Source organism: Molothrus aeneus, chromosome 1 (assembly GCF_037042795.1).
Source record: "Molothrus aeneus isolate 106 chromosome 1, BPBGC_Maene_1.0, whole genome shotgun sequence".
NCBI lineage: Eukaryota > Metazoa > Chordata > Aves > Passeriformes > Icteridae > Molothrus > Molothrus aeneus.
In genome coordinates, this window is record NC_089646.1 from 59,545,704 (window position 1) to 59,564,900 (window position 19,197).

The window sequence follows — 19,197 nt, forward strand, 5'->3', positions numbered from 1 at the left end:
TTGAATAAGTACTAAGTACTTATTCAAGGCAGTACTTACTAAGTACTTACTAAGTACTACCCTCTTGACCATTACAATGACACTCAGTACAATAACCCAACAGCTTTCAACTGCCAGCCAGCCACTAATTGAATACAGCAACACTGCTATTAGCCATCCTTTGACGAACCAACAAAAAAAGTTTGAACTATACTTACAGGTCTGAAAATATGAATATCTTGATTTCTAGACACTAAGTGAGAACTTTTTGCAATGCAAGTTGCTGTCTCCAGTTTATCTCCTGTTAACATCCATATCTGCAAAAAAATGTAAGATTTTATTTCTTTGGACATAAGCAAATTGTCTGTTCTCCAAATCTAAATGACATCTCTCTCCAACTTTTCTCTGGCACCTTTTTGGATTAAGTTATCCAAGAAAATATACTGACTTGTGCATTTTAAAGTAAAATTAACTAACAGTTTTTACTGCAATAGTATGCAAAGCAGAAAAGAACTGTCTTTACTTTTTGCACCTCCATTCTCACAAGGGCCAGTGTCTCAATGTATATGAAGATAAAGTAAAACTCTGGGGAAGCATAAAATCCTTTCCCTAAGGCCCTGATACTACCTTGATCAGAAAAGTGAGCATACAGATTACATTTGTCAGCAAAATGATGCAACACAACAGTCTGTGACCCTGGTGATCATCTCAGGAAGCAGCAGCCAAGCCATGAGACAGCAAATCTTGGAGCATGACCTACAGTCCCAACACTCCGAAAAGATCCTGCCCACTGACCATGCAGAACTGAGGAGGCAGTAAAGATTAAGGGATAAAGTTGTTACATTCCTATCGTGGGACAGCTCTCTCAGCCCCTTAACACCAAGAGGGTTTGTTAGTATGATGACTAGTTAGGAAGATGACTCAATCACCCGTGTAAGGAAATTATTGTCATCGCATCCCAAAATTCTCCTGGTTTGCTTTGACCTCCTGAGCTGCCCTTCCAGCAGATAATGGAGGGGCTGAAGTCCAGCACAAGCAGCATATGCAAAATATCCCACTGTGCCCGACTCAGCTTAACCAATGCAAAGTCATTACAACTATTTGGAGTAGAGTTTGACACTGCTTAAAGCAAAATGTTTATAGTCTTGCCCCCTCCCCTCAGATATTGTTCATATATTTACTTGAAACCCTCCCTCAAATAAACTGTATATGCATTATGTGCAAATATATGTGCAATTCATAGGTGTCTAGCAAACCAACTCTTCTGCGTGGCTTTTCATGCCATCCCTTTACATGAACTGAACAAACTCCAAGGGTAGTTCTGAATTCTAGTTCAAATAATTCATGTTTTGATCTTTGCTGAAACTTCTTACGAGCGCCAAACCTGAAAACATTGTTGTCACACAAATCTTGTGCCAAACTCAGTCAGTGTCAGCAAGGACAGTTTACTGTAGACAGCCTGGGTATAAATGACTGAGACACACATACATCTATCCATTGGTAGTCTTCCTACAGAAGTAAGTTTGAGATTGATGAAACCTTATAGGCAAGGGAATTTTGCACACAGTGTCTTGTTTGTTTCTGCTAGTTCATGCCCAGAATGTGCTGGGGACTTGACACATTTCTTACTTTTAAAGAGCCTAAATACAGACAAAAATAAGTTATGTCTTGATTTAAAAAATTAATAAATGATAACCTGTTATGTCAGCAATGTGTTAAGTACCTTTATTCCAGCATTCCTTAGCATCTCTAGAGTTGGTCTAACATCTGCTTGCAGCTGATCTTCTACTCCAGTGAGACACAGTAATTCCATTTCTCGCTCCAAACTCTCTACAACAGCGGCAACCTTCAGGTTTCTGTCGTGTATGCTTAGCTTTGCTTGGTTATATCGACTCTGTTTGCACAAACACAAAACCACTTAGAGTTTGCTACGACTCATAAAGTATACATTCAGTCTACCACTCAGTGATAGTATGGATCTATTAGGCTAAATGTTTGTCTTTACATATCTTTAATGAAGAACAAGGCTAAAGGAGAAATTTTACTTTACACCCAATGTTATACAGGGCTCTTCTGACAATGCACCTAAAGAGAATGCCTCCTGAAGAACTATTAAGAACTAGGCATCACAGCTTCAAAGGAGGAAAGGCCTTAACTTTGAGAACAAGTAGGTTTTTTATGTCATGCTGAACATACAAAAATAACATTATATTAGCTTCTGGGAAAAAACACTGTCCAATCCAATAATAAAGCAAACAGGACCCTACATATGACTGCAGAACCTTCATTAATGAATGACAAAGCCTTTAACAGATTGCGGACAATATCTCAATTATCTATTTTTTAAATATGAATCATCTTTTTCTGCAATCTTAAAAAATTAAATTGAGGAATGTTCTCCTTGAAGTAATTAAATATGATCATAAGCACAAGATGATCATAAGCACAAGATCACTCTGTCCTTTCATACCTCAAAATCTTGATACTGTTCTTCAGTAAGTGATTTTTTGGCAACAACCAGTGTGCGCAGTCCTTCTCGTGCCATATTACCACACTAAATGAACCAAAGCACAGAACAGTCATGCAAATATTCAAATCTGTGTTCATGATTTCTACTGTATGCTAACACGGTGTATCTGTAGCTTTGGTGTTTCTTTAGACTCTTAAAATACTCTGGAGAAGCCACAAAGAGGATGAAAAGCAATTATACTTCAGGCTTCCCAAATGAAGTGGTTTGCTATCAGTAAGTCAATTAGATCTCCTCTCCTAGCTTAAAGAAAATATCTTTTAGGTTGAAGCTTTAAAATAAATTAAAACTACTTTTGAGGCACATAACAGAATTCAATTTCTTTTTTCACTGAACGTATCCCTTATCAGAAAAGCATCTACACATTAAAAATAGCCATGGAATAGCATGTCTTAATGAAAAACAAGGCTCTCCAGTGCAAACACTTATTGATTTGACCTCATAAAGCTAAATAAATTAAACAAGTATTTTACAATTAATTGTGCATCATTATCGCCAAAAGTAATTTTTATGACATTTTGCTAGGTCTTAAGGGAGTTTAATTTATTCATGTCCCTGAATAAATCAAACTGCCCTGCAGCAGATATTGATTCATATTGCCAATACCATTATGAACATACATGGTGTAATCATTGTATTAACATATTGGCTGTATGTAGGGTCAAAAATAAGATGATTGCTGGTACCTACTAGAACACATACTGAAAAATATCGATCAGGTTTGAAATTTAGTCACTAACTATTTTATTTGAAGTTTAATAAAGGTGGTAAAAAGAAAATAGTTTGGACACAATGCTTGTCAAAGTCTATAATTCATAATCATACCTCACTGCAGATTTTGATCAAACAAGGGATAAAAAGATTTATAGCAGAATACTTCTCAGAAGTAATTAGGTTTTATGTGAAAGGTCAGTCAATGAAAAACAACTTTCCTTGTTTTAAGTAGGAATGTGTCCTGCTACTACTACCAGCTTCACATTTCTTGTATGTTACTCAGGAATTGGAAATAGTTGTAATCCCTTAAAACCCATTCAGGATATGCATAACTGAAGTTCAAAATCCATTACTGCATTGCCTCAGATTGTCCTTTCAACATATCCCAATACCATCTGATATATGTGAGATTTTAAATTTTTATAAAATATTAATTTTTGTAAATGTTGCTTTTCTTTCTTACCTCTTCTTCTAACCAATCATTGTACTGTACAATAGTGGACATGGCAACATCTGCACCCTTCATGTAAAATGTAATTTCTCCTGAAGATTCATCCTAAAATTTTACAAAAGAAATGGGAAGGGGTGGGGGTGGGGGGGAGAGGAATATCTGTTTATAAAGTCAAAACAATTACCTACCAATAACTTAATTGCCTTCTGAAGCACTCAATAGGTTCCCATTTATAAAAGACAAAGTACCTTGCCAAGAAGTGGGTAGGTTGTATTACATGATGTTACTATTTCCAGTGTTATCTCTGATTCCACTGAGATACATGTCTGCTATTTCCATGTAAGAGGACCAGTTCTAACTGAAGTCCACAAGCATAAGAGATTCTCAGCACCCCTAAACTAAATTTTAAAATATCAATGTTACATCCCCTCTAACTTGTATTTTGTTTCTTGGGTGGCAAATACCAACCCAAAACAGAAAGCTCTGTATCTTTGAAATACCTGGTAATTAAAAATTTACAAATAACTTAGTGTATATGCTTGTTACACATTTTAATGATGCAACACTCATTGCATAGTCAGTGAATCCACAGACAGACAAATGTAATCAATGAATTCCTGTGGTATTGTCTGTTGCAGAAGGAGTAAATCAGTCTGATCTGCCAGCATTTTTAAAAAAATCAAACCAAACACTCAGAAAATGCCCCAAATTACCCTAACTATGATGCCCATGCGCTTGCTCTCAGAAGTGAAGGGGAAGATCTGCAGGATATAATATGTCAGGATGTGCCCACCAGGGGTCTTCAGCTGCATTGAGGTCAGATCCCTGTTAACCAGAGTGAGACCCACACTCTCTGTCCACTGCACCAGAGCTACCTAAAGAACAAAGGGGGAAAAAAAAAGAAAGAAAAAAGAGACATATTTAAATTATTTAAATGTGAAAGGTCTATGACACTGTTACATAAGTTAAAACCAAAGAACTGTTGCTAGGGTGAAAGTATAAACTCTTCCAAGAATCTAGGGGAAAAAAACAAGTGAACAGCAGCAGACCGAGTATAAAATATTAATACATCAAATTATGTGTGTCCCTTGAAGAACTTATAAAACTTTCTTATGAAGAATATAAAACCTTCTTCAACTTATTGCTGAAAATGAGGTACTCAATATATTGTTTAGAAATAGCTATTCTAATAAATACCCACATACATTCAAGAATAAATCAAGGACATCAAGCAGAAATTTTGCAAAATGAGAAGATGATTTCTATATCATCAAGACCATTATGTAAGTAAAACACTTTGGGAGAATTTCAATATAAATTTCAAAATATTTTATTAAATCTACAGTTACATGCAAGTTGAGACAATTTAATTGGTAATAAATAGGAAAGCAAAGGACCTTATTTTTAGTTTACTCACTTGCATAATATCAATACTTTGTTTCAACAGTAATATGACTTCTGACATCAAATTACATGGAAACCAAGCTTACAATACTGCATCCCACAAACTCACATGGGAAAGTCCCTTTTCCAAAATTTTGCTGCTTTGAAGTGCATGACATCTAGCTTCCACATTTCTCTATATTATACTTTAAATATCTCCCACCACCACCATCAGATTTATTCCTTCAAAAAATTAATATTTTAGGAAAACTGTTTTACTGATTTTACTGTTTTGTATACAAGACACATTCCATATTTCATTTTTTTCTGATTAAAGAAAACTTCTCCTCAATCTACTTTTAGTTTTCCAAAGGCTAATCTTTACTGGAAACCAGACTTTTAAATCACTGGAAAGTTAACTGTAATGAAGTTCATATGATTTTTATGGATCCTGGATTTTTATGGATTAATAGGCTCTGCTGTTAATCTCAGGCAAGATGAAAAAAGTAAACAACAAGCACTTTGATAAAAAACATGCATGTAGAAAATTCCCTAGGTAAGTTCCACGGACATGATGGTCACTAAGAATTTCACACAAAGCAAATAAAACACCTCAGCTTCTAAGAAAATTTAAATTGGAATAAAATCCTGTGTGAACCTGTAACAAACCCTAGTAATGCCATCTGTGTAGGCATCGCCAGATGAAAATACAGTGAGATGCAGTAATGGAAGAGAATAGAGCACACTTTGAAAAGCTCTATTTTAAATTCTTGAAAACTGCAGGAATCTTTTTTACAAACTTTTCTTCTTTACCAGAAGTAGCTTATAAGCTGTAAACAATCCAGTACTTCCAAGGTTAATTTTCAATTTTCACAGTGAAGGGTTACTATTACATTCTGACCTATAAATTGCATCTTTCTACTAAAACCCTATCATCTTATTTGTGTCCCTTTGCAGCTACGACTCAAGTGTTCTATATTTGGTGACTCAGATCTGTTTATTATATTTATGCTTGGCTTCACATACCATTTAAATTAGCATTTTGCAGTACAGTCATTTTGTACGCTTATAGCTGGCCTATACACAACTGCATATTTATTTTTTCTTTTAAATTGATCAGGGCAAATACCATACAAGAAACAGTCAATAAGGCTCAGGAGTCAAACAGATGCCTACAAGGACACTGAAAAACTTGAGAGAAAGACGAGTTTGACTCCCATCACTCAGAATGAATCAGAGCAGCACCCAAAACAATATAGCCAGATCTTACTATTGAAATACCTGAAGCTTTTAGAATGTAGAAATTTTTTTCTAAACAAGTATTTCACAAATTAAATTGTAAATCCTAACAAATACATTGTAAACATTGTAAATCCTAACAAATACACATATACTGAAAGGCTGGCTATAGAGAGTTCAGAAAAAGGATTCTTAGGCTAGTCTCTCTTCTTGAGGTTTCCCCTCTACAAACACATTCTCTTCTCTTCAATATATTTCGGAATCTTTACATTGAAATGGTCTTGCAATCTAGTGTACCTAAATCAAGAACTCCTAGAATACCAGGAAAATGCAGCAGCTGTGGCTTCTACAGAGCTTGACATATTGGATGAAGGCAGATAAAGCAATTAAAGGTTGGACAAGCATAAAAGGCTTTGATAGTGATGCTACCACTTTGTTTTAAAATAATCCATTGCAATGTTAATATTTATTTGCAGATAACCGTTAATTTGCTGATGCACAAACACAGATGAAATGTGTCAAGTTTCCTGAATCCAGATTAGGGACTTATTTGAATGTTTTATGGATCTTCTCTGGCTAATCACAAAGCTTCCCTTCTAGGGAAACTGGCTGCCTGGGAGACATAAGCATGTTGGTGGGTAAATGGTCTTCCCATTACTGAGACACAGGTATGCAGTGAACCCACCAACTGTGTGATGTTCCTAGGGCAGGTAATGCATATGGAGGCAAAGAGAGATTTGTGATTGCTGACTTGCTAATTTTCTTCCTCCTCAGTAGCAACCCAAAGGGTAAAGATGACCATTCATCTCTCACATGACAATGTCAAAGATGCAACTTCCAAATTAGGAAAGAAAGGAGCAAATAATTGCATTGTGAAACAGAAATGCAACAGATCTGATGCAAACTAGTGAGAAATACCATCTAGTGCTCTTACCCTAAATCTTTCAGATGCTTCCATTTACCACATGCCCACTCTTGAACTCTGGCTGCTTCTGTCAGCAGTCTCCCCACTAAAGGCCACCCAACATTCTGAGCTTCTATAGTTCACAGATCCAAAGAGCAAACTCTTCAATTACCAGGGCACAGATTTCCACTCAAATTCAGAGATTTCATAAGGAAACTCTCCCAAATTATGCAGTAACTGTGCAACCCACAACATCACCTAGAGCAGTAGCAGCTCGAGAGTTAGAAGCAGCTTCTCTCAGTAGGAGTGTGTCTAACTCAGTCACCTGAGGAATGAGTGCATTTCCAGAAGGGCACAAAGAGGTGAAACTTCAAAAGCACCATTCATGTCCATGTTTTGGGGACATTATCATCCCATTTTTTTAGAAATGTTCATTTATGGAACCAAATCAAACCACACAGCTTATCCACTGGGTTAGGGTTGACCTGTACAATAATACTCTTGACTGCAGGTTTCCATCACAGGACATGCTCTGTTCACCATACTTGGATCCTGTGGGGCTGTACACCTCATCACTAAGGTCACAACCTCCAGCAGCCTGGCTATCATACCCAGCTCCTGCTTTTCTTTCCTTATGGCCCAGACAATAATTTCTGCTCCCTAGCAGAAATATTGAACTGCTCAACATTTACAGTACTTGTTGCTTAAAATGGTTTATGAACAAATAATTGTCACTTTCAATGTACAATATTCTTTTTTGAGCTAACATTAGTTTAAGAAAAAGTCCCACTGCCTCGTGGCTGCAGTTGGCAGTTCTCTGCCTCACAGGGACCAGTTTAGGAGTTGCACCATAGTTGTACTCACATCTTTCCTGGAGCCCTGCTGTGAACCTGGCCACTTTAACCAAAAGAGAATCTGCATTAATAAAGTCTTCAATGTTTTTAGCATATATGAGGGAGCAATTTGTAGGGCAAAAAAGAAGGACTAGACATGGGAATTTTGTAAGCCAGTTTTGCTGCTTAGAAGAATTCTCATGTAAGATACTTGTATTCCTTTCAGAGTATTTAAGAGCATCACTTCAGACAACAGGAACTGCTTTCAAAATCAAACTGTCGTATAAGTTGTACAGACATTGTAAGTGGGGTATTTTTAAGTTAAGGGTATTGCTTTGGAAACAGAAAAGAAGCAGTGAGCTATCCTTTCCCCAGTGCCTGAGTGTTTCCAACCGTTTCCATTGGGACTGTTCAACAACTCATATCTGTTTCCAATCAGTGGTTTGGTTTGTTTATATTTATAAACAACCATTTTATGCAAACTAACATTTGAGGTCCATCAATTTTCATAAAAATCCCTTCATAATTAAAATAAAATTATTAACTTAAAAATACAGCTTGATCATGTGAAAAAACTACCAATCAATATTCAAGACAAGCTATGGAGTAGTTATTCTTTGTGGGTCTCGAAGGTCACGCAAGTGATGGTTTTATGCTACTGAGTGATTTGCTTTTCACAATACATTGACAAAACAACACAATTAGTCTTGCTTCAATAAGCACACACAATAAAATGAATTAAACAATACAACATGTCTCATACATTACAGCTTCACTTTTGTAAACACAAAAGCTGCTTCACTAAGGGCATATAATTTCCCTGTCTGTTTTTAAATGATTGGCTTTGTATCCTTGTAATTAATTTTAGCAACTCCGTTGTCTCTGGACAGAAATGTTGGAATTAAATAACTGACCACACTTTAAGGTAGTATTTAAATATTCAAGATCCTGGAATTAGAAATGCTTGAGACCATAACAGTGCAGGACAAAGCATAACCAATAAATGGCTGGTTTATGAGAGTAAGCAGTCATTAAAAATCATGACTGATCAACCTTTTCTGACTAAGGGGAGCAAAGGTCTTCAAAGGCTCCTGTTCATAGCATGCCCTGAATTGCTTGGGTCTCTGACCTTTGAACTCTATCACTTTGCCTACTTAGCTTATATGCTTTCATGATTGTTCATTACATTAAGGTAGCTGGCTTTCTACAGATGAGCTGAACCCACACCTATGATGGCAAAGTCAAAGCTGAGTTTTGGTATGGCTTTTTTTCCTTTTAGTTTTTTTTTTTTTTTTTTTTTTTATTCAGTGGGTTCTCAATGAATGTTTATTGTTTGCTATGCTACAGCTGTAGAGGACAAGTGACAGACAAATGAAACTTTCCACTCTTTCAGAGAAAATGAAATATTGATCACTTATCATAAGAAACAAAGAGCCTGGCATAAGTAGGGTTTGCATTATGAATACAAAATCAGTTACTTATCTCAGGTTCCTCTAACAGTGAATAAATACATCTTTTATGATGAATGTACCTACTTCTAAATGTGCATACTTTGTTATGGTCATATTATATCTGTATATGGATGCACACATACATGCACAGATGTGAGAAATTTCAAAAGAGTTCCTCAAGTCAATTAATTAAGTGTGCAGCGCAGTCAGCATATTGCTGAGCTGTTTCGTATACCTTCCTACATGGAAGAATAGTTTATACTTACATACTGTTCTCTGCTCTTTACATCCTATGGTGTGATCATGCAATATTATATAATGCAACACACAACAATGCAAATAACATCTTGTTCCAAAAGACTGCAATCAAGCCAGATCCATAAACAAAATCTAAGAGAACAGAGTTGCAATGTGGAGAAAGTACAATGCATAAAACCGGTTAAGTCTATTAAATGATAATGTTGCTTATTAACCAAGTATGTTGTGATAGGTCAGTGCTGAGGTTAAACAGAAAACATCAATTGAACCATTTCCCTAAATAAAGCTCCAGGGTGCAATATTCAAAGCACTTTATTCAATAAAAAATGCTTTTAAAATGGTACTTTGGTGATTGGGAAACATTGGCATCATCTGTCAACCTAACTGCAGGAAAGTTCAATAAGCTAAATAATGAACCATTTACATTATTTTCCTTAGGCTCCAGTGATTTGCAAACATTGCATCAATAGAAGTCTTAAAAAAATTATGATAAAGACCTGCTAGTCTTTCAACTCTTAGGCTTTTTTCTGTCATGCTGCAATTTTTATGCTGTTTACATGCTTTTTGTAGCTTCATCTTTTTACAAGACTCCATTTAACATCAATTTCTCATTACATAAAAGCATATTTTTTAAAAATGATAATTTTACTAGTGTTTCAAGCATTATCTTTGAGAAACAAAAATGAAATTTAAGCCTGTTTTAGAATGGAAACATTTCATCTCACTGCCATATAGTTTTAATGTATGAGTTGAAATGATAAAAAAATCGTTATTAAAACAATATCTGTGCATTATCTCCCTTGCAGCATGAACAGTTTCTTTGTTGTTGATTTCTTCTTCTACCTCCTTTTCCACCCTGGGTCCCAGATCTATTATATTAGCACTTTATCAACTTTCCTTTCCTTCCTTTCATCTTTCTAAGGTCAAATTCCCTACTGTCTTCCCAGGGCACTGCTTGTATAATTCTCGAGTCTTACAGCTTCTTTCTTTAGTAAATATGGGAGGAGAATTGCTCTTCATGGTAGCATTTTCAGCTTTCAAACAACTGAACAAATGTACAAAAGCCCACAGGGAGAGAGGAGCGAGCGGGGGAAAAAACTCACATAGTCTCTCTCAAATGCACATCTCTTCACCTGATTTAGTAATACCTTTGGCTATCAAAGCAGAATATTTACTTAATTTATAGTTGTCATCATATCTTCCTAGTCAGATCCTCGCTCATGCAGTCATTCATTATACTCAGTAGTACCCCACAGGCTCATTAAACTGAAACATTAAGTAAATATGAATGCATGTGCAGATGAAAATTTGTTCACTTGTGTATAATACAAGTCAAACATTATACAAATATATATCATAAACAAACACCCTTCTGGCATAAACAAATGCCCTTCCAGGATTCTCAATTCATAATGTGGATCAGCTCATACTGTATAACACCAAATACCGTATTATGGATTACTGATTTTAGCCAAAGTCAGCATCTCAAGTTCTACTTCTTTATTTAAGAATAAAGAGTTTTATTTTTAAAACTGTTCTGACTGCTATTTTTTAGTCTTGGAGAACCAGCCACTTTATATTCTACAATCCTTTGACACTATTAACTGTGTTTATGGCATCTGAAAGGTATGTAATGTCTGCTATCCTCTTACTACATAAAGACAGATTTAATTTTATTTCTTGCATTCCTAAAAACCCTTGTTACAGACTTGTTTCTTTTAGCAATGATAGCCTGCAGTATGAACTGCTTAAGTTTTGTTAGCATTACATATGGTGACATATTAGACATGAAAACCAAATGTATACTTGAATAATACACTATGTAGCAGGATGAAGTTGGTGAAAGAAACATTAACTTGTATGGGATCAACTTGCACAGCTAGAGAAATATTCAGGCTTTCAGGTACATAATTCCTTCTTCATATCTTACAAAAACCTTATTTTATTTATGACTAAGCTACTGGGGTTACAACAAAAACAGTACCTTCAGAAAATGCTAGAAATTCTTTAAAACAAAGATTCTTCTCAACCTGTTCACTTTCAAACCAACCTCAAAATAGTCTATTTCTCGATTTTACTATATTGACTATACACATTATTATAAAGTAAACTCTTTCCAGTATCTTGCAACATGAGCTTTGCCTCTATCTTCTAGTATCTTTTTAGATTGAATTTTAGGCAATCAATTTAGGGACCAAAATAGGATTATTCAGAACAATAACTCAAATCTAATGAAAGCACTGAGATTTGTTTAAAATTTGGATTTCAATAAAACTCAAAGGCATGTTTTTATTGAAATGGTGTTTAAAATTTCTGCTACACTTGATGCAATTTTGAAAGAACCATAAAGATTATGAAGCTGCCTAGAATTTGAAGCTCAAAAACTTTTCTACAGAAGTATTCAAGGTTTGATGGGGTTTTTTTGTTTGTTTCTTTCTGGGGGTTTTGTTAGTTTGTTGTTTTTTCCTGTTAGGAATCTGTACGTTCCGGTATCTGGTAGCATCTCTAACTAATGTACCAGGTTGTCCATCATTCAGAACAGTTTCATTTTCCATTTAGTAGCATACTTTGATTCACACACAGATTAATGTTTTGCGAATAATAATAAAAAATCATAAACCTTTAATTGCAATCCTCAATACAATATTGACCCCGAAGCACTGACTTCATAGGTCTTTAAGTCAAATAACTGAAAACACTTTTATACATCAAGGCGTCAGAACTAGCAGATCTTTCCTAAGCTAGAAAATATAAAAACAGATTACTACTAATGTTGTTTTGATTTTTTAAGATTTTTAAAGCTTTTTGATGTTTACATTCTTGTAATGAACTTTTTCACACATTTTTTGTAAATAATTTATTGTTTTGTATTCTTTTATAGAAGAAGAGAAATTTGATAGACTGTTAGTTTGATTAGTGTCATTGGAGAGGCAGCACTTTTGCCTTCTAATCTACTGTCACTTTTAGAAATCTATAAATGTTAAAGTTAGAAATTAAAAGTTCTCCTTTTTACTTTGAAAACAGCAGTGCGTGTCGTGTTATTTTGTGTCTTATAGTAACATACTATAGGGGTTTAAAGAAACCCATGCTCAAAACACGTTTTTTTCACAGCATTTCTCTTTTTTACTTAGTTTCCCCCATTCTTTAGGAGTTATAAATAAATATTTTCAGCCTTGCATACCAACCTCATCAGGGCTGGAAGCCTGGTAAGTTCGATTTTCATCGCTGAAGTCCTGATCCACTTCTGCATACTCAGTCTCTCCAGATACCCCGGCCCGAGATTCATACACGGGGGTGACATTGTGGCAGAGCGCGATGGCCTTCACCGCTTCGTGGATCCGGCTGCTGACGCTCTTGCGCACTTTGGGCGCGGATGATTGAGGTTTCCTGGATGGTGTTGAGCTTGTACTGTTCCCATTGTTCTGAAAGTGGACCTTTAAGACCCAACACAATGAATAGTGAACCAAAGTTCAAAAATGGAAACAAAACATGAATACTTATCCATCTACATCTTACTGTTCCTTTTACAAAGGTTGATAAATGATAACGCTAGTAAGCATCCATTTATTTTTATATAACCTATGGTTAACTCATTCAGCTTGTGAGAAATAAAAAGCCTCATCTCCCTTTTTAAAGAAATTATACATAACTATGGGCTCATCACCTTGCATTTGTAGTCAAATTTCAATAACAGAGCCTTAAGACAATTGAAAAACATAAAATGAAAACAAGTACGTTGGCAAAGGGCTGAATAGGCTGATCAGATTCTGCAGAAATCCCTGCTACCTCACTTCAGATTTTACATTTTTCAATGATCTGTCACAATAGTCCTTTCATGTCTATTGCATCCAGTGAATTATTTTTCCTTTTCCTTTTAAGAAAAAATATTTAAACCAGCCACCAAGTGGATGAATTCAGAAACACTGAGACAAAATTTCAAAATTTGATGTTTTGTTGTTCTTCTTCACCTGTGTCATTAAACTGAAAAGAACCCCTTTTTTAAAAAAAAAAAACCACCTAAATCTCTGTATTTTAAAAGATGACCACATTTGTGGTAATCAGGAGAGACCAGAAGAAGAGGAGATCAGAAGAACAAAAGCAGGAACATTTTCAAGTATAAATATTAGGAGTAATTAAAATACAAATATTGCTGATTTTATTTATAACTTACATAATTTCTTTATTATTTGTGAACTAATGCAGTTTTACTCTTTTGCTGCAGCTGAAATGTTTTTTGTCCTTACAAGAATGCAATAATCTAATAAAATAATCATGCAAAATAACAGTTTGACACATACTTGAAGACTGTATTACTGTTGCATAACCAATAAACTACCACTGTTTTAAGTTACCTTTCACAAATGCTCAAGCACATGACAGAGCTAATCTTCCTCTGAAAAGTACTATGTGTTCATGATTAATTAAAATAAGTTGGATTTTTTGGTGGGGGGTTATTGGTTTTTGCTGGTTGGGTTTTGTTTTTTTCGTTTAAAAGTCAGCACATTAAATATATCAGCAGTACCACCACAGGGCTCTTCTGTTCACTCCAATGGAACTCAGAAAACCTTTTCAGAATCCACGCTTTTTTCCTCCTGACTGCAATCTGCCGAACCGTGAACATTCTGCCCATCAAATTACAGTGTTGTCTAATAAAGGGTTTAACTTTCTGCTCATCTGGCACTGCTTTTCAGCTACTGCTTTAAACCTCTGCATTTGCATTCTGCTAACATTGATGCCATTACAGTCACAAATAAATTAAGCTGATTTACTCCTTCTGAATTATGTTATGTTTATTGATGCTTGTATAATTTAATTTCACACAAATTCCATTAAAGATTATGCCCTCTATCACAAAATGCTTCCAGTGGGAAATATAATCAGGTTATAATAGATTTGTGTGTTACATTAAGATGACAATAGTCTGGTAGGTCCACTGTAATAATAAAACAGAACACAAACAAGGGATAAAATCAATGTCACACAAGAACCACTGCCTAGCTAACTGGCAGCTTCTATTATCATAGGTTAAATTAAAAAACCTCACCATACTTTTTCAGATTGAAACAATTGTTTAGTAGTTGCTTGGTTTGTTACTGAGACTCCATCACTGTTCTGTTTTAACGAGTTGCTACTAACACAAACACAATTAAAGCATTATTTATAAAGCATTATTTAAACACAGAGTAGTGTCATATAAAGCTGAAAAAAAGGACGTTCCAAGAAAGTTCTTTTCATCATCTACTAATAGCAAACCTACATTTTGAAAATCTTTTTCCCACAACTGAGAAGAAAAGTTTCCCTCACATTTCTTATTTTAAGTATGTTACAGTTACTAAAAACTCGTAACCATGGTTGCCACTCATTAAATTTTACAGTAAATTAGTAAAAGCTTTAAGTAGTAAGAATTCCAGGAATTGTGCAATTCTTTTCAGACAGCATATTTAACTGCAAAATATAAAACTGGTATTTGTGAGCATGCTTGGTGCTTAGCTGTCAAACTCACTCAGACCAAGGTGTGCCAGCTCAAGACTGTCAGTTAATATCATTTATTGCTACACCTGTTACTGTGAATACCCAAATGGCACATTATAAGAAAGCCAGGTTGGGGTGGTTTTTATAAACTTAGTGAGTAGCAGGTAATTTCAGTTAACACATTCTGAACCAAATCTGGACAGCTGATCTTTAGGTGAAAGAGCTCCATTTCCCATTTCCAAGGCATGATTATTGTATCTCCCCATCCACGGCTATACCTACTAAAAATTAAGCTGAAATAGATTTATCCAAGGAAAAGAATTCAAGAAGGGGATTTGTTGAATTGTATAGACAGAAAATAATTAGGAATTTAAGTTGTGAACTTAAAATGTACACACTTCATCACTGTCTTCCCTCTTGTCTCTCCTCCCAAAAGCTACAAAGTATTAACTGGGTCCAGTGTGGCGTTAAATTAAACTTTTATTCTTATTTTAAGCAAATAAGAAGGGAGCCATATTTACAACACAGCACAGCTAGATATTCCAATCAATTGTTGATCCTACAGTTCTTCTAAGAGAGAAAATGAGGACACAGACAAGGAAGTCAGTCTACAAACTTAACTGGGTGTCCTAGTGTGAATTTATGATGCTTGTATCCCCAGCTGTCTGTTCTGCTTATGCTGGATATTAAGGTCTGCACCTTTAAGACTGGTTCTGAGAACGAAGGGAGGGAGAAGAAGCTCAGTTTGTTATCAGAAACTGCATTTTCTCCCCTCGTTCCTTCTCACAGACTGTGTTGTCTTGCAACACAGACTCTCCTTTGCTTTTAGTTAGTTTTTAGCTAGCTGAGGCAAAGTTGCTCTCTGGACTGTGGCTTTTCTTTTTCTAGTAACTGCTTTGGACTGAAAACCCAAAAAACACCAGGACCTCACGCTTATGGCCCACCGGGGCCTGGGATGTGGCATTTTCCAGTGCCAGAGGGACTGAGAGACACTCAGTGAGCCAAGAAACACCCACAGAGGACTCTTGGAATTACAAAAGCACTTTCTGAATTTGCCATCTCTTCAGAACAGCAAGAGGTTTTATTGTTTAGTATTACTCTTTTTTTTTTAATACTTGTGCATACTTGGCTTGTTAAATAAACAGTTTTTTCCACTTTTCTCCAAGGAAATCTTTCCTGGACCAGTGGCTGGGGAGGGGCTGTTTGAATTTGCTTTCTAGAGAGACCCCATTAGGAGGTTTCCTCCCAAATTTGCCATTAACCAGGACACTGGGTCAGGAAGTCATGTTTGTGTATTCACGTTAACTACAGGGGAAAAAATTATATAAACTTTTATTATCATACTGTAAACATCATGGAAATACTAGTTAACTTTTCATTTGTTGTCTCTTCTGTAAATTTTCTTATTTTTTTGTTTCAAAGAACAGAAATAAAAAATAAATCACCAAGTTCATCCTAATCTCAGAGTAGGATCAGGTGTTTAGGAAGGTTTGCAGCAAGCGCCCAAACAGTTTACATACATGGGAAATGTAAGTAATGCTTGCAGAATCCCATAGCTGACCCACACAGAGACAGGGAGTCACAATCCTCTTGTACACTTTCCAGACCAAGCACTCTTATACATCACAGGAACAATTTGATCTCAAATGGAGTTTTCCATTTTCTCACCCTTTCTCCCTCCCAGTTTTATGCTGTTTGAAATCATCTTAATTTTTTTAAAAAATAATTTTTAAATATACCTGTGTAAGTTTTATTTTGACAACTACTGTTATACCATTTGGTTATACCAATTAATGTGGCTTTTTGATGTATATTCTTGATTAGTATCTTCAAAGATATAATTACTGTTCATGTTGTTCTGGACACTTCCTTATAATTTGTAGTCACAGTAATGAATATTCTTAGATGATTTGGCAGCAGAAAGACTGTGCTGCACAGACAGGTTAACACAGATTTCTGCTAGTGAAGAACAGAAAAGTAAATCTCTTTAAGTGGGCATTATGAGGAACTTTGGATTCAGGAGAGAACTATGTACTCATATTTTTCCCTTCCATCATATTTCTTAAGAGATACCAACACATGACAACTTTCATAGCATCTCAAATTTTAGACATAATTATTAACAACAATGCTTCAATGTCATTAAACCCCCCATATGAAATGTAAATGATTTATGAAATACCTGTGAATAAGAGTTTATAATATGACTCTGTATTTCATCCATTGTGTCTGTTCCATAGGAAACAGTACCTAGGTGGAGGCGCTTAAATATCATCTCATTCTGTGTAAGTGTCCCTGTAATAAAGGAGAAGTATATCACAAAGCAGTGAAAAATACTATGAGATGGCCACAGACACCTCCTCTCCCCTCCCCCCCCAAAAAAATCTTTCTTTTGGAAAGCAGGAATGAATCACAAGTTAGCATCAATTTACTTAATTAAAGGAATGTTTGTGGAGAAAGATCAGGGTTAGTCATTCTGGAAGAAATCACTGGTTCCACCTGCAAGCTGATTTTGCCTATAACTAAATACACAAACTTAAAGAGACAAAACCTTTCTTTCTATACAAAAAATTGAATTTGCAGTATGTAGATGGAGCTGACTCTCAAAAGCCAGTGCAAGAGTTTGCACCATGTATCAGAAAATCTAAAGGAAAAAAACCCTACAGGAAAGCCCAAAAATTCGTACAAATTTTACAAATTTTCCACACTTCATGTACCAAGGCAGACATTCTGACAATTGGGCACATTCAGTGTCAGTGTTATCTAGATTAAGTCATTAAGACCTTACATCACTTCCAAATTTGACAGATTCAGCCTCCAAGCAGAACAAGGCAGAAGAACAAAACCAGTGTTTTCTGTGCTCACTTCACATTTGCAAGAAACTACAGACTGTCAGCCAGACTGACACTGCATCCACCTTTGCCAACCAGCCACATCCTCTGGTTTGGAAAATCTCTAATTGAGGGGTGGGGGTGTCAGCCTTGCCTGATGGGGTATGTGAGGCAGAAAGGGGTCACTACTGCCTAGCTTTCCATGGTCAGCTTAAAAAAGATTATTTTGATTATGGCTCTTCCTAAATCTTTTCCCTACGGCTACTCAGGCAGAGCAAGTATAAAAATAGTATAAAGCTATTCCTATATTTAACCAGACAGGTTTGTGTCATTAAAATGCATAAGTCTGATCATAAAAAAATAAACCAAACATAGTACCAGAGTAGACATTCTTGAAGCTTCTACAATATTTTTAAAATGGAGTATAAGAAAATTCTCTGGAAATAAATACAGCAGAATAAAATATTTCATAATTATTTTATTTACCTTGACTATTTTTATTTCACATCTTTATCCTAGTATGCCAAACTACATGCTATATGCCAAGCTACATGCTAAGCAACAGGAGAAGAAAAGACTAAAAGGATGAGGTATGCAATAGTTGTCTGCAAAACAACACTAGTCTGGCCAGTCAGCATACGGTTCATGCTCTTATCAGGGCTAGAACTATCAGGGATCTTCAAAGATTCATTAGGGCTGTAAAAGTCTCATGTCTTTCACAGTTGCATTTGAAATGTCTACCACTCCCACTTCCTGGTGATACCTGTACAGTGACACTTCATCTCCATTGTTGTACCACCACACTGCACTATAAAACTCTTTCTGTTTTACCAGTGCAAGATTTCTGTTCCAAATTCTCCCTTTACCATTAAAAACTACATTTCCCATTTGCTTTTCCTTACATGTTCTTGAGGATTTTTCTTTCTATAATTATATTATTTGAATTTTTAAAAATTATTAAAATAAGGTTTATATGAAATGCATAAATTCTCTACAAAATGAATAACATTATTAAAAATTTACATGAGAAGCTGAACATTCCCAAGGCTGTAAAACAGCCCAGGAAGACAAAGTTCCAGATCTCTATAATTAGCAAATTGGAAATTTTTGGTTACTTTCATACATGGGAAAATGAAATTTTGTTTTACAGTAATC

The 19,197-nt window shown here is 35.5% G+C and overlaps 1 protein-coding gene across 2 annotated transcripts in view; it reads right to left on the reverse strand.

The window, feature by feature from the left end:
• The window catches only part of ATP9B (ATPase phospholipid transporting 9B (putative)), a 150,430-nt gene that overhangs the window by 13,226 nt on the left and 118,007 nt on the right, over positions 1-19,197 (reverse strand). For both annotated transcript variants that reach the window (XM_066557873.1, XM_066557863.1), the window contains exons 14-20: positions 17,394-17,506; positions 12,925-13,173; positions 4,385-4,546; positions 3,684-3,776; positions 2,450-2,533; positions 1,703-1,873; positions 198-296 (exon numbers count right to left, since the gene is read on the reverse strand). In XM_066557873.1, coding sequence (XP_066413970.1) covers positions 198-296; positions 1,703-1,873; positions 2,450-2,533; positions 3,684-3,776; positions 4,385-4,546; positions 12,925-13,173; positions 17,394-17,506 — 971 coding nt within the window. The remainder of the gene's footprint in view (positions 1-197; positions 297-1,702; positions 1,874-2,449; positions 2,534-3,683; positions 3,777-4,384; positions 4,547-12,924; positions 13,174-17,393; positions 17,507-19,197) is intronic.